The sequence below is a fragment of the Sus scrofa genome, chromosome 12 (genome assembly GCF_054392235.1).
Source record: "Sus scrofa isolate SSC_HxYL_T2T_F1_AM1 chromosome 12, Sscrofa_HxYL_maternal_Yorkshire_Landrace_v2.0, whole genome shotgun sequence".
NCBI classification, from domain to species: Eukaryota; Metazoa; Chordata; class Mammalia; order Artiodactyla; family Suidae; genus Sus; species Sus scrofa.
In genome coordinates, this window is record NC_139394.1 from 41240456 (window position 1) to 41261958 (window position 21503).

At 62.0% G+C, this 21503-nt stretch overlaps 2 protein-coding genes across 23 annotated transcripts in view; both read right to left on the minus strand.

The window, feature by feature from the left end:
- Window positions 1-3237: 3237 nt before the first annotated feature.
- On the minus strand, window positions 3238-12451 carry TBX2 (T-box transcription factor 2). Of its 2 annotated transcripts, NM_001246248.1 has the most exon segments (7): window positions 3592-4640; window positions 6839-7476; window positions 7922-8085; window positions 8182-8258; window positions 9505-9651; window positions 10645-10912; window positions 12035-12451. In NM_001246248.1, coding segments are annotated over 7 exon segments (2145 nt in total). In that variant the 5' UTR covers window positions 12430-12451; the 3' UTR covers window positions 3592-4184.
- A 7220-nt stretch (window positions 12452-19671) lies between these two features.
- Window positions 19672-21503, minus strand: part of BCAS3 (BCAS3 microtubule associated cell migration factor) — a 580731-nt gene continuing 578899 nt past the window's right edge. For all 21 annotated transcript variants that reach the window (XM_084985051.1, XM_084985045.1, XM_084985048.1 and 18 more), the window contains one exon: window positions 19672-20488. In XM_084985051.1, coding sequence (XP_084841177.1) covers window positions 20340-20488 — 149 coding nt within the window. In that variant the 3' untranslated portion in view covers window positions 19672-20339. The remainder of the gene's footprint in view (window positions 20489-21503) is intronic.

The following is a 21503-nucleotide window of genomic DNA, read 5'->3' on the forward strand; positions in this document are numbered from 1 at the left end:
AGGAGAAGCGAAAAAGCCTCCCCGCCCGAAACTCGGGTAATCCCATCCTTGGGTCGGCAGCCTCTGTTCAGAGCCTTCTTTGGCTTCCGCGGAGCGCCTCGATTCCTCGGCTATCTGTGCGGTCTCTGGGCCGGGATCCACGTCAGTCTGTGGCTGGGTCTCCGAGCGGGTTTTGCTGCGGCTCTCCGTCCAGCGCCGCCTCTAGCCCGAGGCGAGCTGTCCGGCCGCTGCCGGCCCCTGGCCTGGAGCGCCATCTGGTGGGCATGTAGGGAGTTGCCGCGGCCCGCGGACTGGGCCCTCGCCAAGTCCTTTCCCCGCCGGGAGCCGAGGAAGGTACCAAAAGGAGGGGCCAGGAAGAGCGTCGGCCGTCCGCTCTGGGAACCCGGTGCTTCGTGACCGGGTGCGAGGTGGGATGAGCGGGTCTGAACCTCCAGACGGCCTAAAAGGTGCTCCAAAGGCAAATCGAAGTCTCCGGTGCGTTGGGACGGGGACAGAGCGTATTCAGAGTGGCTGAGCAGGCTGCACTCCCAGAGGCACTCCCCGGAGAGCGCCCAAAGAGGACCCGGAGCTCAGGCTCCTTTCCCTTTGCCCTTTTCCCCAGATGCGCACGGGTCTCCGCTCTGCTGGCCGGGCCCTAGATCACGGTGCCTCCGGTCCCTCGCCAGACCGGGTCTGCTTGCGGGGCTGCTGCCCCGGACTTTGAGGTCCGGGTCAGTGAAGGAGACGGCAGAGTGGGATTGGATTTGGGGTACTTCCCAAAGCCGGTGAGGAAGGCAGGCTCAGAGTTTAAACCTTGATTTCATTGAGGCTCAGTCCCTTGAACTGTCCCACATCCGGGAAATGGGGGTGGGGTGCCAGAGGGGGCGGGGCCTTGAGCTGGAACTTGCACCTGTGGGTGTCCTGGGACGCATCAAGCTGAACGCGCACCTCTGGCTCCAAGGGGTGCCCTGCGCCAACTTCACGGTATGCTGGGGAAGCATATCCTAGTTCTGCGCCCTTGGGGAGGGCAGGGCCAGGCCACCAATGCTCAAGATTTCCTCCACGGCAGCATTTCTGGGGGTGGGCTGAGGGATGACTCGAGGGCTCAGGAAACTCAGATTGACAGAAGAGGCAATGAGGTCCCCTCGGTCTCACGGTCCTTCCCACCCATCCACTAGGGATCTCCTGGAGCTCCCCCGCCCAACACAGTTACACCTCCAGTCTTCAAGCTCCCCTGTGAATCACACTCACAATCCCACGCGGACAGGCACAATTCTTTCTCACACCCCACAGTCTCAACGCACAGGGCCCGGGGCACGCCAGGTCAGCAACCCCTATCACCTGCCAATATGCCTTCCACACTCGTCCCCTGGAGATTCTGCCATCTAGGGCCCCTGGTGCCAGGCCCTGAAGGGTTAAGGAGGCCTTGGGGCACCGGAGCGGTGGGACGCGGGGCGCCTGGGATAATTGGCGACCCCGGGAACAATGAAGGCGAGGAGGCGGGTGGCCTAATTGGGCCAGGGAGCCGCCTGGCCTTTGTCTCGGACTCGGCCGCGCGGTTCCCGAAGCCGAACTCAGGCTCGCAGCTGGGACCCAGCGCAGAGCCGCGAGGGCGACTCTGGGAGGGGACGTGTGTGGTGGGGGCCGGGGGGAAGTGGGAGCGACCCTCCAAGCTGCGCTTGGGCCCAGGGCTTCTCGAGGCCCTGGAGTATCACTCCACCCCACCCGGGGCGCTGCAGCCACCGCGCGGCCGCTTCAACGACCCTCCTCTGGTTCCCTGTCTGCCCACGGCCAACCTGAGGCTCCAGATCAGTGCTGCCCCCTGGTGTCAGCAGCCCGCTCCGCAGCCTCTTCCCAACTTTTTCCTAGACGTGCTGACGGTGAGAAACCGGAAGAAACCAAAGCGCCCCTGCTCTTCGAATTTTAGAGGCCTTAATCAACCTCTGATTATTATTATTCCAAGATAGCTCGAATAAATACGCTGTCCACGAAGGATTCTATCTGAGCTCAGAAAGGGGGCTCTCTGCCCTGCCCCGTTCCTGAACTGCCCTCCACACTGTCCTGCACGCCTGAAGGTCAGAAGCAGGGAAGCCAGAACCCACCCTCTGAGAGCTGGGACAGTCTTCTGTGTCCTCCCACTCGTTCATTGGCCGAGCCTCTCCTGGAATTTAGCATAGCCTGAGGCCAGCTCCCTCCTTGGAGCTGGTTCTCTTCTTTGCAAATGTGTCCGCCCACGAAGGTGTCCTGGCAGCCTGGAGGCCAATTTCATCTCCACCTTCACCCTCCCTCCCTTTCACCATCCCTGGTGTCCTTGGTGAATTGGAAGCCGGAGACTCCCGTCCTTCAAAGTGCCCGAGTTGAGCTTACAGATTCCCAAAGCTTAAAGAGGAGGGAACTGGGGGCGGGGGGCGTGCTCAATGATGGACTGACCCAGCCGTGGTTTGAAGGAGTCACCACGCATCTCCCACCCCTTCCACTGCTAGGATCCGGGACTAGAGACACCTGTTGGCTGGGTGAAGAGGAGGCCAGATCCCGCCGTCGAGGGATAGAAGTGGAAGGCGGCTGTCTTTGCAGACGTGAGCCACGGGGGAAGGAAGGCTAATGGAGACTGACACAGCGGGACTCCCCTAGAGAGCTCCAGCTGAACCCATGGTTATACAGCGGGAAAGAGTCTCTTGACCCTCTCCCGCCACTCCCCACACCCCAAGAGAGGTTTAGATGAGTTCCAGAGAACTTTCAGGTTAGACTTTGCCGCCCCGTATCAACAACCCTGATACGGAGAGAATATTTCTTTTTGAGGTTCAGGAGGCAGAGAGATGAAACAGGATTCTAGGGTCCGCGATACCTGGGGGACCGCGGCCAAACTCCTCCTCGCAAGGGAGAGAGAGCGAGCCGGGAGCACCCATCTTACCAGCCCCACCTACCCCGAGGCTCAGACTGGGGATGCATTTGCACCGTGGTGCCCCGACAGGGAGCCGGGAGGCCCGGCGCCGAGTGACCAGCAGAGGGAGCCCGGCCCCCGGCCTGGGACGCGGCCGCGCTGAGAGTGCGGGGAGCTCACGGCCGCTCGGCGCCTCCCGGCCCAGCCCGCGGCCCGCGCCGGCGCCGCCCGGCCTCGCGGCTCCGCCCGCCGCCCCCGGGGAGCCGCTGCCCGCCGAGCCCGGGGCGCCCAACCTTCGGTCCCCGCCTCCGATCCCTCCGGACGCGCCTGCTGCGCCCCTGCCCCGCGCGGCCCACAGAGCGCACTGCGCCGTTCACTTCGCATTGCAGCGTTTTATTGTTTTCTCGCGTTTTTGTCGCTCGCTCCGAGGCGAAAAGTGAAAACCTGAGGTGGAGCCCGCGGGCCGGGCGAGCAAAGCCCGGGCGCAGGGGCCAAGGGGCTGGCGGGGTGGGAGCGCCTCCTCGGGCCCTCTTCCGCAGCCAAGGACCACTCCCCCAGCCCTGTACAATATAGATGCTCATGTAAAATGAAAAAAAAATTAAATGCTATGAGTTACTCTCTAAATATTATGTACATAGCAATGTACACCTTCGAATAAATTAATACCAATTTGCATATTCTGGGAACCTTAAAGCTTATTTACACAAATTACCATTTATTTCATAAATATCTTTTTTTTTTTTTTCCCCTGGGGACTCAAGGCAGAAGTGCCACTCCCTTCGCTGACCCAGGGGTAGGAGGGGCGCCTGTCTGGGGGGAAGAGGTGGGAGGACTAAAAGAATAGGTCCCTCAGCTCAGGTCTACACTGACTTCAATCTTCACTGACCCCAGCATCCTTCGCCCCAGATTCTCCGGCGGTCCAGGCCCGCGGCTGGGGCTCTGGGGCTCCCTTGAAGCTCCCACCCCAGACCCCTGCACCTTCTGGCTCCCAAAGAGCCAGCCCCTGGCTGGGCGGGGAACGAGGCCTCCCACAGCACTGGAGGACCCCGGAGAGGCCCCCACCAATGACACCTTGACACTGGAGCAGACCTGGACAGAATCCAGTGGCTCCAAAGCGACTCTGTTCCCCGCAGCCGGATTCCTTGTGGGGCCCAGGAAAGTGTCCCAGGCCCCGGCTGGCTGGTCCGGGCTTCATTCCGGCTGCTGCAGCCCGCTTTCTCTCCTTTATTTAAATAAATACCCACTCTGTGCTGTATGCGTCCCAAGCAGCAGGGGCAGGCAGCCCGGGAGGCCTGCGTGGCAGCGGAGCAGCTGGGCAGCCCCCTCACTTGGGCGACTCCCTGCCGGGGGAGAGGGCTCGCTGGCTCTCCAGCCCACTCACCAGTCTCTGGATGCTCTGCAGTTCACTGGCCGCCTCTTTGGCTGAGCCGCTGGGCGACAGGGCACCACGGGGTGGGGCCCCCACTTTGCGGAGAGCCAGCTCGGGCAGGGGGCTGGGCTCCCGGCTGTTGCCACCTGCAGCCTTGGAGCCCTCGGCCGCCAGCCCAGTGGTGAGGAGGCTAGTGCTAGGCGGGATGGTGACTGGGATCTGGTAGGGGCTGAAGCGCAGGCGGGGCCGGGCACTGCCCAGAAAGGGACTCCGGGAGAGGGAGCCAGCAGCGGCCGCAGCAGCTGCAGCCGCAGCACTAGTGGCTGGCAGAGCGGAGGCCGCTGCTGCAGCAGCTGCCATGTAGGTGTAGGGGTAGGGGAAGAGGCCTCCGAAAGTGGGCATTGGGATTCCCTGGAAGAAACAGAACAAGACGAGGGTTAGGCATCCTGCCTGAGGTCTTCCTGGGGGTGATCTGCACGTGCTGGGGGTGGGGCTACAACTGGGAATCCTTGCCTGACCGTTCTTAGGAATATAAGACCAGAGCCCACCTAACTATAACCCCAAAAGAGCACAGGTAGCAGGAGCCAGTAGGCCTGTGGCCAAACCCACTTAGCTGGGGAGCTCACTTCAGGTTTGGATGCATAGGCCTGCCTCCATCGAGCTCTGTGCCAGGGGTTACAGCAGGAGTAAGAGAAGGCCATTCCAGGCGGCTGAACCAGCATGGGCCTTGAGGGAGGAAACCCACCGGCATAGGGCCAGGGGGCCGGCAGGCAGCTTCCGGCTGTGTTGGGAGGTTCTGCTCACTTTGAACAGTTCCTCCCTGGCCCTGCTTTCTGCAGGTGCCCCCAAAGGGCTGGGGGAAGCACAGGCGGGGGAGGAGCTTTGTAAACTCTCCCTCTGCCTGTGCACCTGCTCAGGGGTCTGCTGCCTGGCCAGGAGAAGGATACGGATGCCAATCAGTTTATGAATCAGCCTGAATATGCTACAAAGATCTCCTGGTGGCACCTGAGTGGCAGTTGAGAAAGGAATGCAAAGTCTTTGCCTGTGGAGAGCACAGTAGCCAGGAAACCCTGGACAAACACCGCCTGCCTGAGTCCCTGCAGCCCGACTTTTGGATTATCTGACCTTTGAGATAATGGTTCACTCTGCAGAGTATGTAGGTATTGGGGGGGGGGGGGCACAGGAGCTGACTGTGCTGGGCTTCCAGGGAGCCTCAGGCCTGGCTTAGGCAGGGAGAAGGAAGAGAAGCAGCTTAGTCAGGAATGAGAAAATATCCTTCCTGAGAAGGTCAAGCCCTACCATTGAGCATTCAGACCCGGCAGCTCAGAGGAAGGGGGGCGGCTTCACTTCTCCCAGGTTTGGGCTCTTCCTGATGGCCAGAGGTGAGCTACCCCGGCTTCAGAACTTAACCATTAGCAGTGGACCAAGCGACGCCTCCTGAGCACTGAGTTCTCTTGCCTGGGCCTTGCACCTGTTGACCAGGCTGCATCTAGAAGCCCTGACATTCCCATGACCTCTAAGATGCCCAGCATTTGTCTGGAGAGGAGGCACTGACATACACACAGAATCAAGGAGGCAGACTAAACCTCCCCAGGTCCTGAACTCCGTTTTCCAGAGGCTTCCTCGCCACCTCAGAGCCCCAGATACGTGACGTTAGTGTCTCAAACACTCACTCCACGCACTCCTGACGCTGAGCTCTATTTAGATAGAATGCATTTCCCTTCCCCCACTCGAAAAATATTTGCTTCTGAACCAAAGGCGCCTTCTCAAACCTGACCTCCTATTTTCCTGCCCTTAAGATAAGATCTCAAGGGTTCAATTTGCCAGAAACCTCAGAGGGAAGAAAATGAACATCGAGATTCCAAATCTTTCCACAGGGAATATTCCACCCAAGCAACCAAAGAGGCCGCTCTCCTCAACGGATCTTCTTATTTCGCTGCTGGCCACAGTTTGATAAACTCTCCCCTGGGAGCTCAGAATTTCAACCTGGGCCTGGTGAACGGAACCCCTCTGCTCTGAGACCCAGTGCAGGGGTTGGAGGTGGGGAGTGGAGACCTGTCCTTGGTCAGGTCAGAGGACTTCCTGGAGGGTCTGAAAGGGGCCAGAGACATCTGGAAGGTGGGTCATTTCAGCGGCTTATTGTCCAGAACATATTGCGAAAATTTCCTACTCTTTTTGGCCAGCCACCTTAGCCTTTCAGGGACGGACAATGAGCCAAGGGTCTTTGTTCCCAAGAAAAAAGTCCTGAGGCAGGCCAGACAACTGGACTTCACAAAAGCTGCGGACAGCTCCCGTCTGTCTGAGCAGAAAAAGTCTAATGGGTGCCACTCGATGCTGGGGTTATAGGGAAGGAAACAGGCCCAGAGAGGGCCAGGGATGTGCTCAAGGTCACAGAGAAGTCGGAAGCAATGCCCTGGCCAGAGCGTCGGCTACAGTCTTAGTCTCCCTGAACTTAGATGTGCTTCGCAGGGTCCTTCAGTCCTGTCCAGGAAAGAGTCCTGGCTGGAAACTCTTGGTGCGCCACTGGCACCCTCAAGCCCTATGCCTGCATCTTCTGCCCACCTCCATCCTCCTCCCTCCATCTGCTGCCACCAGACCGCAGGTCTTACCTGAGATGCCAGCATGTGCTGGGAGAGGTGGAACGGGAAGGGCCCGGCGGTGCTTGCCGCACTGGCCGCGGGACCCAGCCCGCCTGCGTCCAGCCCGGTTGCGGTCCCTGGCCCGCCGCCTCCACCACTGCCGCCGCCGCCTGCCACCGAGGCCAGGAGGTGACCCATGCCCATGGCGGAGAAGGCTCCGGGACCCATGGCGAACTGTCCTGGATGCAGAAAGAGCGGCTGGCCGGCCCCCAGAGGCCCAAAGAACTGCTGCCCATGCAGGTGGCCGGAGAAAGCCAAGCCCGGCAGGTGTCCGGCGCCCAGGGGGGACGCACTGTCTGTTTGCACCACCAGCGGCGCCAGGCTGGGCTCCTTGCCCTCGCCCGCCTCCTTGCGCCCCTCGTCCTTCCGCCGGGCTTCAGTGCGCTCCTTCTCTAGGCTCCGCAGACCAAATGGGCCATCCCCGCCGCTCTCCGCAGGCTCCTTGCCCCTCTCGGGGCTGCGCCGCTCCCGGGCGCGCTCGGGTTCGGTCAAACGAGAGGGGCTGCCGCCGTCCAGGGCCGGGCTGCGGCCTAGCACCGGCCCCGCGCGCTCCTCGCTCAGCCTCTCGGGCTCTGGGTCGCTGTCCGCGGCGCACGACTTCTCCTCGGCTGCGGGGGAGAGAGGACGCGCAGGGTTATGGGGCCCAGGGAGAGACCGGCGCGAAGCCTCTCCCGGTGTCTGCGTCGGGCTGGAGAGACTTGCAAAAGCCTGCTCTCGGGGAGGCCAAGTCCGAGGAGCTTCTAGATCGTCGTCGGGTTAGGGGCAGCTGTGGGACACCTCATCCAAGGACCCCTTATTCACAGTGGGAGCAAGCGAAGCCGGGAGAGAAGACCTTAACAGCTACGGAGTCACCCAGCGCCAGGGCCCTCGCTCGGAGCACAGCAGGAACTGCGGGCCACCTGGGACCGCCCTCCCAGGGAGTCCCGGGTTAGAGGCTCATCCCAGACTCACTGCTGACGCTTCCCCCAGGCCGTCAGTTAGCCGGATGCTGAGCACAGAGCCAACCCGACGCCCGGAGGAACCCTCCCCTCCCCTTTCCCGCCCATCCCGCACCTCTGGTCCGGTGCAGGCGCAGGGGACTAGGCGCTGTCCCCGGGGAGGGTGGCGGTTCCCGCGCGGGGGGAGGGTCGCAGGATGAGGCGTCGGACTCGGCGCCGTCGCGGTCCGGCTTGCAGTGCTCCTCGTACAAGCGCAACGAAGGCAGCGTCAGCTGCTTCCTGGGGACGAGCGGAGGGAGCAGTCAGAGCACAGCGCAATCCCCTCGTCCTGTTCCCCCCGGGAACCTGTCGCAGGGCGGTCCCGCTCACCCTCACCTTTTCTCCCGCCGGCCATTCCCAGTGTCCCGGAAGCCCTTGGCAAACGGGTTGTTGTCGATCTTAAGCTGCGTGATCTGCGGGGACCGAGGGGGCGGCGACAGGTCAGGATGCGGCTCTTCCAGCCGGGCCTGGGGCACCCAGAGGTCAGCGGCTGCCCGCCCAAAGGGGAGTCCGGAGCGTGACACTTGGTACCCGCCCCTCCTGGGATGGGAGGGTGGGAGCCAGAAGGCGAGGCGAGGCCGGCCGCCCGGCCAGAGGGAAAGCGACAGGGTCTCTCCTCCTTCAAAAACTTTGAGGCATAATCCCTCAACTTGCACACACAGGCCCAAAGCTGTGCACGGGACAGCGGTGAGTTGAAATCTGCCCAAGCATGTACACAGGCTCACGCCGCACCTGAGCAGACTGCACACAGACAGCGGGGCATACGCAGGTCCAATGATACACGCAAATTCAACCACGCTCGTGGGCCACGCACATGCACGTACACACAGGCAAAACAATGAATTTGCACGCCTTCCCATCCATCCAAGGTGCTCCAAATAGTGCACGCATACCTGCGTGGACACGCGGGTTCGCAAAGACAGAAAAAAACGACCGGCAGGGCACTGAGACACGGTCATTCACCCGAAAGTGTTGCACACAGGCACAGGCTTAGTGGGGTGGTGCTTGGCCCCTCTAGAGAGAGGGCATAGAAAGGCAGCAAGCAGAAAAAGCTCTTTAACTTGAAGGAAAAGTCTTTAAGCACCTCCCAAAGGGTCTGGGGCCTGGACTGAGCCAGAGGGGTGGGGTGGGGGCTGTGTCACCTGTCCCGCCCTCTGGCTCCCCCAGTAGAGTGAAAATTGCCACCGCCCGCCCCCCCCCCCCCAGCATTGGGTTCCTAGGAGCAAGAAAGCCTGGGCAGATTGCCTCGGGCGCCCTCTTTTCATTTAAATTCCCCATCCGGAGCCAAGAAATAAACGAATAAAATGTAAAAATGTCAGCGCGGCCCTGCGTCTCTGCTAATTGCTAAGTAAACATCCCCACCCCTACGAGTGCCCAGCTGTTTGAGCGCCCTGGGGGGGAGCCTGTGTACGTGTGGCCGACCTGAGAGAGGGCCTGGGGGATTTCGGTGGGTGCTGCGTTTACAGATGCAAGATGTGGGGCTCGGTGGGTGCTGCGTTTACAGATGCGAGATGTGGGGCTCAGGAGGGAGTGGGCCATGAAGGCTCGGGGTGTGGGTGCGGGGAGCTGCAGGCGGGTGTGAGTGGAAGGGAAGATTGGAGCCTGCCCGGGCAAGAGGGCATCAGGGCAGAGGCTGGGCCCGCCGCCCGCCCCGCACACCTTGTCGTTCTGGTAGGCTGTGACGGCGATGAAGTCGGTCTCCGGGAACACGTAAGTGCGGAAGGTGCTGTAGGGCAGCTTCAGGATGTCGTTGGCTCGCACGATGTGGAAGCGCGGCTGGTACTTGTGCATGGAGTTCAGGATGGTCTGTGGGGAAGGCTGGGGTCAGCCGACAGCCCCCAGCCTGTGACCTGAGCATGTCTAGTCTCTGGGGACCCGACCTCTTTCCAGCTCTTTCTGTCTCTCTCATGGGTCTGTTCTCCCCACGCCCCCCCTTCCCCGTTTTCTCCTGTCATCTCTGCTCCTTTTCTCCCCCCTCTTTTTTTTCTTTTTCTTTTTTTCCTCCCATTTTTCTTTCTCACGGTGTCTGTCTCCATTTTAAAGAAAATCCCCCCAGGGGAAATCAGAAATAAAACAAAATAAAGCCCCCTGACAACGCCACTCTTCACCTCTCTTTCCAGGCTTACTGCTAAGTCCCTAGTCACCCCGTGGAGAGCAGACGGGAACCTTCGAGGGCTCTCTGAATGCCCTGTCTCTGGACAGGCAGTCCCTTTTGCCCCAAGAACGTCCCCCTCCCATTCGCTGAAGCCCTGGCTCAGGCAGAAACAGAGAAACCCCCAAATTCCCTCTTTCTGGCCAGGCCTCTGGAAGGAGGGAAAGGAGTCTCAGAAAAGGTGTGGAGGGGACGGTGTTACTTTTAAATTGCCTTGTTTGGGGTGAGGGGTGAGAACACGGGTCTTGGGGAAGGTGACAACAAGCTGAGGTCCCGGCAGGTCTTCCAAGCTCAGCACCTAAAGCCCACTGGCTGCACGATCCTGTCCTGGCCGCACCTGCCTTCTGCTGGACTCTAGGAGGGGCTTTTGAAGGCCTGAGTGGGGGGGGGGGGACTGAGACTGCGAGGAGCCTGGAGCTTAGTGGCCCCCAACCTCGCCATTTTCCAGGCTTGCAGAGCAGAGCCCCCTGGGCCCATGCCCAGCCAGCCAGCACAGCCCACCGGGCAGTGGCCGGGGCGGGCGCATTCTGGGGTTCAGCAAGTGCTCCCCTCTGGGGAATCCCACGGCCTCCTCTTCTCCTCCCCCTCCTCCCCAGGGCCAGGTGCGCAGCATTGGAGCCCCATCTGCACATTCTCCCTGCACTCACGAAGCCATGCTTGTCGGAGATATTGTTGGTCAGCTTCAGCTTGTGGAAGGCCACCGGCTTGGCCATCCACTGCTCTCCCGTGGCCGGGCTGTCCGGGTGGATGTACATCCGTTTGGGCATCTCGGGGTCGGCTTTGCCCGCCACCATCCAGCGTGAGTTATGGAATTTATACCGGCAATCATCTGCCGCCACAATGTCCATCAGCAGGATGTATTTGGCCTTCTTGTCCAGGCCGCTGACTCGAACCTTGAAGGGAGGAAACATCCTCCTGCGAGGAAGGGAAAGATGGAGACGTCACGGGACCCGGCTCTGTCCGAGGACCCCTCTCCCCTGACACACACCATCGGCCGGAGCTTCCCGGCTTGTGTTCCCCTGATATCGCTGCTCTGCCCTCTTATGACTGCCTGGGAGACCCCACCTGTGCTTGTTATTCCTGGGAGACCCCATTTCTGCCTGTCAAGACCCTCTCCTGTGAAAAAGGCTTCTCATTGCCCCCCTGCTCAGATTTAGTGACCCTCTTTCTCCCGCATCTAAGATGAAAGCCGAGGTCCAGGAAAGAAATCCAGGCCTTCTAGAAATACAGCCGCTTCTCTTGAATCTCCTCGAAATTCCTTCAGGGGATTTATCCTCTTGGGACAAAAGCGCCCAGAAATAAATTCGGAGGATGTTTGTTTGGGGACAGGAACTGGGCTACAGCGCCCAGCAAGGACCCTGACCCTGCAGTTCGGGGGAAGAGGGTGAGCCTGAGGCCTGGATTCTCCGTGGCTGAGTCAAAGGCTTGAGTGGTTGGGGATTGTAGTTTTCTTCCGGCCGTAAGGCCTGGAGCGGCGTGTGCGTCTGGAGCTCCTCGCTCCTCGGCCGGGACAAGGCTCCCGGCCAGGTCCGGCTGTGGTTGGGCCGGCGCGGGGCTCGCTGCCGAAAACGCAGCGACCGGCAGGAACCAGTGGGCCAGCCCAGGCCTAGCGGGGTGCGAGTCCCGTTCTGGGCTCCGGGGTCGGAGGAGAGTGCGGGGGACGCTGCATCCACCCGGAGCGCCGAGCCAGACCCGGAGGCAGAAGAGCGAGGCCGCGGGGCTGAGGAGTTGCAGCCGAGACCTCTGAGACCCGCCCGGCCGAGCCGCGGGGCCTCCTCGGCTTTGGGACTTAGACCAGTTGGGACTATTCTGTAGGAGCATGTTTTCGTTTTACTTCATTCAGGAGATTTCGACGCTTTAGGTTTTAAAGATTCGTTCGGTGCCAAATGAGCAAAGTCAACTCGGTTGTTTGTGGGAGCTACGCGTGGCTCGGGGGGCCCGCGCCGGGAGCCGCGAACCGCGGGCTCGGCGTTGGTCGATGCTGTCGGGTTCCCCGCCCGCCCTTTCGCGCGCCCTCCGGCCAGCCGGCCTCCCTACCTCCCGGACTTGGTGATGACCATCTCAGTGCCCAGCTTGTGGAACTGGTCCCACAGCTCCTTGGCCTCCAGCGTCACCTTGGGGTCGTCCTCCACCTCGTCCTCGGGCTCCAGGCTCTTAAGCGAGCGCAGATGCGCGGCGGGCGGGTGCGGGCCGAGTGCCGAGACGTGCAGCCCCGCCTCGGCCGCCGCCGCCGCCGCGGCCGCCGCCGCCGCCGCCCCCGCCAAGCCCGGGTCGGGCAGCGGCTTGGCCAGCGCGCCGGGCGGCAGGGCGAGCGCCGGGAAGAAGGAGGGCTGCGCCGCCGCCAGGAAGGCGGACATGGGGAAGTCGGCCGGCCGTGGCGCGTGAAACGGGTGGTAAGCCATGGCGCTGGCCGCCAGCGCCGGCTCTCTCATCGGGACATCCGGCCCAGGCGCCCAGGGGCCGGGGCCGGGGGCGCGCGGCTCGGACCCCCGGCCCGGGCGGCGGCGCGCGCGGAGGAAGGGCGACCCGGGTGGCGAGCGCGGCGGCGGCTCCTCCCGGTTCCCCGTCCGGCGCACCGCAAGGGACGCGGGGCTCTGGGCGCGGGGGCGGCGGGGGCTCTGCGCTGGGCTGGGCTGGCCCGCTCCGGCGCCGGGGACCACGCGCGACTGGTTAGATCTTGTCGTGATCTCTGGAAAACTGTGACTATCTCACATGTCCTGCCCTGCTCGGATCCCCTGCGCTAACGAGCCAGGCCCCCCTTGATTGCTGATTTTACGCTTTTTGGACCAATTGTGGGTCTCCGGGGGCGGGGTTTTGACAGCTCAGGCCAAGCTCCGGCCGGGAGGGGGGGCCGGGGAGAAGGTGTCGGAAGCCTCAGCAGTAAGAAAACATGTCAACAGAATAAAATATTAACCAATGACGGGCCAGCGGGCCCCGAGACCCCTCCCCCTGCCCCGGCCCCCACCTCGCAGCCCGCGCCTGAGGCTGCCTTCGCCGGGACTGGAAAGCGCGGCAGCCGACCCGACCCGCCGCCGAAAGGGCCTGAGGCGGGGGGCGCCTGGGTCCCAGGGCCCTGGGGAAGGACCCCCAGCCGCAAGCTGCCCCAAGTGCAAAGCATTGACAGGGCCCCGAGAGGAGAGGGGGCGCCCTCCTTCTCCCGCGCTCGGCCGCCCAGCAGCTCTGGCGCGCGCCCCAGCTTGGCCTCCGACCCCGCACCCGGCCGCGGCGCGGCCCGGGCCCCTGCGCTCCGGAGGGAGGCTGCGGGTGCTGGAAAGAGAGGCCGGTGGGCGGGCGAGTCGGGAGGCGCCGGCTGCCGAGGTCCTGGACCGGAACCCAGGTGGCGGGAGCCGGTGAGTGGAGCCGTGGCAGAGTCCTGGTGGGGCCGGCGTGGGCGGGAGCGGGACGCGGCCTTTCACTCGGGAAACGCGGGGATCCCCTAGCCCACGCCTCCCCTCCTAAGAAGACTCAGAAGGAGCCTGGAGTTCCGGGAAAGCCCTGAACTCAGCTCAGTATCCGTCTGCGTCCTGGACCTAAACTGAGCTCCCCCACGCGTCCCGGACCTAAGCTGAGCTCTCCCACCTCCCGGGGAGTGGGTCCTCGGCGCTGGGAAGATGAGGGCACCTTCTGCCGAGCACTGGGTGGCACCGCGCGGGTGGGTCCAGCCCCCAGATTCTTGACCCGCGACCCAACGAATTTTCGCCGCATCCGGTATCAGAGACACAAGTATCTTTCATCCTAAAAACTGGCATCCTCTCTCTGCCACTTCCTTAGAATTTGTTTCCAGTTCTCAAAAGGTCACGTCTCCCAAGTTCAGTAGTGCAGAATAAGGAGTGTGGGGGTCTGAGGGTCTGCGCGCACCTGCGGTTGAAACTCCTCCCCACCTCCACTCTCCACAATCAGTCTTCGCTCGCCGGCAGCACCAGTATTGCGCCCCCCACCACGCCCTCGGTGTGTGAATGTGTGTGTTTCGCGCCCAATGTGGTGGTGCCCTCTGTGCTCGGCGGGAGCTGCAGCTTAAGGCGAGCGCCCAGTGAAGCGGCCACACACCTGCCTTGAATCAGGCTCGGGCACTGACACTCGGGCTGATTTCTGGAGGTTGCGTTCCAAAGGCAAGATGACATCTGTGTCCGCGCACTAGACACAGATGACATTCCTGCCCACACAACCAAAACAAGGGTGGGTGAGTTCTGCTGGCGCCCGCCCTGTGCCGATGTGATGGGCACTTAGAGCCCACATCCAAGTGTCCCATCCGCTGCGCCCACGAGTCCCAGGGAATCCTGTTGCTGCATACTCAGACCTGCGTATAAAGCCTGATCACCCCAGGCAGTGTGGGTTGGTGACCGGTAGTAGCAGTTTGGCCTCCCCGACCTTTTTTTCTACTTTTCCGAGTCGACTCCAGAGATCTGGCAATACCGCCAACCCAGCGCGCAATGGGGCGCCTCTCCCAAAAGGTTTTTCTTCACCACCTCACTCTTAACCGGGTCGCTCCTTAGTGCCTCCTCTCTGTCCAGAACGAATCTTCCGTTCCAGGCTGAGCAGTCAACACAGCCGGGGCAGGATCCGTTGCAGCTTTGCGCATGCAAAGTCCTGCCGGCTCCATCTTGGGCAAGATGTTGCCCCTGGGGGGGGATGTGTGTGGACAGGTTTGCGCAGTTGGTGAAGTGACCAGATAATAGCCAGAGTTCCGTAGCCAGGAATCCAGACACTGGCCTGGGAACCCGTGCATGCATTTGCAAAGTCATGTGGGTACACGTACTTTTGAACTTGCAAGAAGAGCATGTAGTACACCTGAGTGTGTGCAATTTGGACGTTTTCCTGGAGAAGGTCTGTAGCTGGTCCAGGGGTCCGAGGCCCAGAGAATTTGAAACACGCTGGTGCGGGTTGTTTGCCCAAGAAACACTGCAACGGCTGCATTTGGGGACCACGATCCCACCTGGCCACAGCCTCTGGGCCGCCGACCTGCTCCTTCCCAGCCCAGACCCCATCCTCTGCTCTGCCGTGCGGTCCCGAAACCAACCTGAGGTTCCAGTACAGCCGCCCTTGATATTCTGAATTTCCATCCCCCTTCCCCCTTTCCCCTTTCCCCTCACCTCCAGCCCCTCTAGCCAAACTCTCCTACGAGGAATATCCTTGGCTCAACGAAAACCCGCGAAGGGGAGGCCCAAAGGGCCCCGAAACGGCGCCGTGCGGCGCCCAGCTCCCGCTCGGCCCCTCCCCCGCCCCGGGTCTTCCCCCCCTTCTCCTTCCCGGGAACAGGCACCTCTGGGGGGGTCCCCCGGGCTGAGAGTGCGTGTCTCTTTAAGAGGCCCCGGGGGGGCGCCTCGCGAGCCGCCCGGGGCCGGAGGGGGAGGGCACGGGCGGGGGCGGCTGGCGCCAGGCGGCCGAGGCTCCACAACAAAGCTCCGGCCCCTGTCACTTCGCATCGGCCGGGCCCCGCAGACGGGCGGGGGACGCGCGCTCAGCCGCCCCTCCCTCTCCCAGGCCGTCGGGGCCCGGGCGTCGGGCGGGCGCGGGCCTCGGGCCTCCGGCCGGTAGCACGCGCTCAGTAAGCTCTGCACGCTTCCCGCAACCCGGAAATCGGGCGGAGGCGGCCTGGGCCGGGTGTGGCCGTGGTCCCGACCCTGGCGGGGCTGCCCCTCCGTCCTTGGCCCTGTAACCTTTCGCGGGGTCAGAGGCCATTGCTGGGACCTTTCCGGGATTGTTCCCCACCGGGGACTTGCTCTGTGTGACTGGGAGTGGATCTGCGTGCCCCTGCGTGGAGTGATGGCTTGGGGTGTATGGTCCTGTGGCCGAGGGGACTTGCGTCCCGGTAGCGGGGTGCTGGCATGAGACTGGGACTAAGCGCGCGGTGGTGGTGGTTTTTCAGTGCGCCCGGGCTAAGCTCTGTGGCCCTGTGCGTGTGACCAGTAGTGGAGGTGCCACTGGGCGCGTCCGTCCTTGTCTTGGCGTGTTGTGAGTATAGGAAGGAGGGGAGGGGAGGACAGACAGAGTTGCTTCCCATCCCTAGCTTCCCGGCCGGACCCGCGCCTCCCGGAGGCTTGGCGCCAGCCAGCCCCGTTTAGTGGCCGGGCCCGGCTCCCCCGCCGTCCCGGGTCTGGCTGGGGTGGGGGCCGCGGCCTCGATGACCTCGGCCCGCAGCGGCCCGGCCTGTCCCGTCCACTTAGACAAATTGCGGCTGACAGGCGAGCAGTCTCTCTGGAGTCGCCGGCCGCCCGTTGCGCCTCCCTCCCGACCCAATTACCCTGCGCAGGGTTGGGCCAAGTGGCTGGGGTGGGGCGGGGGGCCGAGGGGAGAGTGGGAGGCCCGACTTCTTCCCAGCTGGGTTGTGGCCCCCACCTTACTCGGGGACAGGGAGCAGAACCACTTCTTCCGGTTAGGTCCCAGGAAGTGCCTGGGCCGTACTGCCTGTGTAGCCCTGTCCCCAGTCTTCCCCGCCAACAGAAAAGCCAGACTGGCAGCTCTGTTGAGGGACAGCCCTGGCCCTCAGGTGTCACTCGGTACAAGGTCATAGGGCCCTGCAACCGAGACACATCCCCGCCAGACTTTGGACGACTTCCCCAGAGTTTTAGGGATTCCATCATCCTGGGAGCTCCAGACTGTGTTATGCTCTGGGGCCAAGGTCCGCAGGGTAAAGCCGTCTGCTTGGGACACAAGGATGTGCAAAAGTGAGGTACACATCGGTGAACCTGCCAGTGCATAGATGTGCATGGGTGTGAGAGCACGAGTGTGGGTGCCTGGCACCGTGGCAGAGTGAATAAGCTCCCTGCTAAGTGGCTTGAGAGAGGGGGAGAGGCCAGAGAAAGGACTCCCTAGAGCCAGCTCACCTGTGAGATGGGGCGGGGCTGGCCTGCAGCACTCACCAGGCTCCTGACTGGTCTGCAGGGAGCAGCAGGAGCAGCTTGGGGACTCCAGCATCGCCTCACCTGCCCTCCCTCTCCCTTGCCAAGGAGCTACCTGGCCCGTCTGGTCAGCCTCTGGGCCTCTAACCCGTCTTTTACTTTTTTGACCCATAGCTTCTCCTTTGCCTGCTTTGGCCTGGCCTTGATGCTCTTCGCTGGGTGTGCTCCCCTCCCCTCACTACACAGATGAGCCCAGAGCTGCCGTATATTTACCATAGGCCACACAGCTACTGGTGGCAGAGCTGGGATGGGACCCAAGGCCACTCCCTAAAAGCTGGTGATGGCATTGCCGTCCTGCTAGCTACACCTGCTCAAGCAGTAAGGCAATACTGCGACTCCAGGGCCCCACCCCTAGGCTCTTGCTTTGAATACAGGATGGTCCTAGAGGTTCTTCCCTTTTGCCCCTTGGGTTTGCAGCTCTCAGTCTGCAGGAGAGGGCTGCCTTGTCAATTACACAGGGACAAAGGAGCAGCTTCAAAGCCAGAGGCCAGGGCTGGATGCTCTTAGGGGTAGGAAATGGGGGTGAGTGGGCTCAGAATCCTGGATTTTGTGCGTGGGATAGGGAGGTTCGTGCAGAATAGAGCCCTCCAAGGGACCTGGCCAAGGGCATGTGAGGCAGCAAGGAGCAGACAGGGGTCCCAGATTAGCTGTGTGTCATCTTAACCACGGGGCAAGGCTTCTCTGGGGCTCAGCCTTCTTCTCTGCAAATTGAGGACCAAACAGCACTTTTAGGTACCTTCTAGCTAGAGATTCTCTGATGTGTGAACACTCAGAAAAACTAGCCCTGAGAAACCCATTTCCAGTCCTAGACTGACAGCTGCCTGCTCTCGCCTGTTTGTTTCCAGAGGAGCTGACACTCGTGTTTGACAGAGTGCTGTGCACCTGAATTTACCTTGAGACCGCGGGGCCACCGCACCAATCGATCCCAGACAGTGCCCTCTATCCCTGAGCGGCCACCCCAGCTCCCCTCTGCCTCCTCAAAAACCGTGAAGATTTTTTTGTTCCTCCCTCACATTGAGAGAAGGTCCACAGTCATTTGCTTGTCGAGCAGGTAGCAGTGTAAGAATCAGGGAGGTCACATGTCTTCCTCAAGGTCACCTGCTCAGGCCACAATTTAGATGCATGTTCTGATGGCCTCCTGGGTGATGCCATCATGGAGGTCTGCTGGGGCTGCTGGGAGTGAGGCGGAGAGCGCCCTGGGTGTTATCTCTAGAGGATAGGAGGCTGGCTGCTCCAGGGCCAGTGGGCAGTACGGTCCCCCACCCTGGGGCCCAGCTCTCACTTCCAGCTGATTACAGGCTGGGGCAGGGTCTATAACCTCTCCAATTAGCCAGGGGCCAGGCCCAAGGCCTCTCTGATAACCCCAGCTCCAGTGGCAGCCGCCATGGGGCCAGCTTATCTGGCCTCTCTTATCCTCCCCCTTCCCCCACATACTCAAAGAGTCGCCCTGGCTGCGAGCAGATGAATAACCAGATTGTCCTGCAAGCTCAGCCGGCAAGTCCAGCCCTACACCCACCACTTTCCCTGACTGAAGGAGGCCACAGCTGTTTTGCACCCCCTGGAGGGTGAGGGCTGAGCCAGGGAGGACTCCTGACTCGAAGATGCCAGCCGCTTTCCTGCGTGGTTGGAGGGCGCTCCGGGCTCTCCGTCTTGGTCCCATCCACGTGCCCGTGGGTGGGTTCAGAGAGGCCTACCCCTGCCTGCCTCAAGCTCTGGACCCTTCCACAAGGAGCCAGGCCATGGGCAGTGTGCAAAGGCAGACTGGTGGCAGCCCCCTCCCTCCCTGGCCCCCTTGGACGGAAACTCGGCTCGGGCTGGAGGTGGGGGCTGTGCCAGGCACCTCGATGTCTCCAACTGAGCTGGAAGGGGAAGAGCTGCTGCTCGTCCGGCAGCCCCCACCAGGCCCGGGCCTCCCTCCGTTCCCAGCATGCCTCACTCTGGCACGTGATTCCTCACCCCACAGGTTCCCAGGCAGGAGGGACTGGCTTCAGCCACCCTCGCTTCAGAGCTGAGTGTGACTCAGGTCCCCCTTTGCCCAGCATGCCCAACGGGTCGGGGAGGGGCACTGGAGCTGTCCCTGCTCGGGCTGGACGACTGGATGGGAAGCCCTGCTTGTTTGTGAACGTAACTCTTCTGTGGCTGTCACATTAAACGTCACTCCAAACCACACCTGGCTCAGTGGGTTTCCTTCAATCCTCCCCGGCCCTTCCCGGGTCTCAAGGAAGGCGAGACTGGGGCTCGCATTCGTCTCCCATCCTGCTTGACACCCCTCTGCTCCCCCTGCTCCTGTCTCCTTCCTACCATTGGCTTTAGGTCCAGAATTGGGAGGAGGGAGGGGAAACCCCTCAGGGAATTGTCATCCAAGGTGGCAGCCAGGTTTTGTGGGAGACCCGCCTTGGCCCCACCAGCCTTCCATCTTCTGAGTTTGAAAAAAGAGGCAATGACAAAGGTCCCTGTCCCAAACATAAGCCCAGGGTCTTCCTCAGGCTCTCCTACCCACAGCAGCCCACCCGCGTGTGCCGAGGACCTGACTGCCACAGCTGGGGAGGGTCCGGGACTGTGGTGCCCCCAGAACTCAATGGTGACAGGCAAGCAGGTGGGAGAATGGATTTAAGTCAGGCTCCACCCTGATTCCGAGTCCAGAATAAACATCCTCCTTCTCCCTCCTACCCCCCCCCCCATGTTGACGCAGGGGGTGCTGGGAGCAAGAACACGGTCAGGCCCTAGGACTCTGCTCAGCACCTGGAAAGGACCCTGACCCCAGCAACTCAGGGATGGACACCAATTGCAGCGTGATTTATTGGACGAGACGTGCACTTTTTGACAGGACCTGGGTAACCACGGTTTCCTCCACTGAACAGCACAGGACCAGGGTGCAAGGGCTTACAGACAAGAAAGACAAATCCTTTCCAGCAGCCAAGGGGGAAGGGGGCTTCTCCTTCCTTCCTCCTTCCCAAATACTCTGGGCCTCAGCTCACCCCCTCGCCAGGGGAGCTTGGCCAAGGGAAGCTGGGCAGCGAGTGCCAAAGCCAGGAGTGGGCCGGGGCTGCCCACTTGGGGTCAAAGTGCCCACGGGGCCATCCACCCTCTCCCCACCCAGACCTGCCCCCCACGCCCCCCCCCACCCCGAGAGTTTGGTTAGAAAATACAAAAGCAGATCCAGTGCGGGCAGGACATCGTGTGCAACGGAGGAGGGGACGGAGTTGCTGCAGAGTCTCTCCAGGCCACAGCCCCGCTGATGGGGGCACAGGTCAGAGTGCGCCGAGGCGCTGCGGAGAAGGGTCTCTTCTCATCCAGGGAGGGTGAGCGGCTGTTGTCACTAAGCTTGGGAGGGTGGTTGGTAAGAGAGGAGCAGAGTCTGAAGGGGAAGACCAGTGGAGGGCTTCTCCCGCTTCCCTCCAGCAGGTGAGTGCGCCGGCCAGTCAGAAGCAGGTCGCTGGTACCTACTGGAAGCTGGTAGGGAAGAGGCTGAGGGGCTGACTCTCATTGGTGGGCAGCGGAGATCGGTAGCCGTCGAAGTTTCTTGGGATGCTGCCGCTGGTGGAACCTGAGCTGTTACTCAGAGTCTCGATGCTTCCCTCTCGCTGTAGTTCTGCAAGACAGAGGAGAGGGCCAGGCCTGGTCAGAGTGCAGTCTTGCGGAGGTGGGGGGGGGCGGTGGCTGGGGGTGCACCCTGGGCTGGGCTGCCTGCCTTGAGGCACCAATCAGGGTCCGTTTACATCCTTCTGTGGTGGGAATCCCCACATGCTCCCCCGATGGACTGGGTGGCAGCTGGGGTCAAAGGCGGCTCGGCCACAGGAGGGGGATGCTCCCTTGGCTGGCAGGCTCCAGGGGCTCCCTCAAGGTGGGAACCCCTGAAGGCCACAAATAGGGCCGCCCTGATGAAGAGTCTGAATCACACTGCCATCCACGGGGCGTGTGCCCAGGCCAGCACACATACTCATGCTCAGCCAGCATGCTCCCCCAAGTCCCCGAGGGGCTTCTGTCCTGGGTCTGCAGGTCAGGCAGAAGGGGAGGAGCCAAGACCCGGAAAGGACTGCAGCTCCCCTGCCCTGGAGCTTCCACCCCGGCTTAGCCACTCACTCCTTCTCACCCACACAATCCGCCTGCTGGCCAGGCCCCTGGTCATTGATGGGGCCTCCTGGAAAGTGTCCTGTTTTCCTGCAGGAGGGACTGCCTGGTGGGAGAGGGCCCTTCTCCAAGAGAGAGAGGGTCTCTTCTTGCCTGCTCTCTCCCTTCCTCTGAGCCCCCAAGCGTCCTGGTGGCTACCCCCCCCCCCCGATGTAGATGCACAGAATCAACCTGGGAGGCAGGCCAGGAGGCTCCCATCCCCTCCTCTGCCCCTTCCCCATCTTGGATACAGCACTGACTCCACTGCACCCGCCCCCAGCTCTTGATCCAGGATAAGTCCTGGGGGTAGGTAGGCTGGGGACAGACTTCCTTGCATGCTGAATGCAAGGAAGAAAGAATTCCTTCTTGGCTGGTTGAAAGTGGCCAGTTCCCATCTCTTTCCAGTCCCTCTCAGTGGGCTCTAAGGTGTGGGGACAGACATCCCTGGCAAACCCTGAGAGCCTGCCCCAAGCCAAGATGTGGCGCCTGCAACCTCT

Coding starts and splice junctions, on each gene's coding strand:
- TBX2 (XM_084982794.1), bottom strand. CDS start 8,804: ATGACCGTGTCTCAGTGCCCTGCCGGTCGTTTTTTTCTGTCTTTGCGA. Junction 8,259..8,738: donor GAACCCGCGTGTCCACGCAG/GTATGCGTGCAC, acceptor CGGTCCCCGCAG/ATCACGCAGCTTAAGATCGA. Junction 8,086..8,181: donor AATGGCCGGCGGGAGAAAAG/GTGAGGGTGAGC, acceptor GCTCGTCCCCAG/GAAGCAGCTGACGCTGCCTT.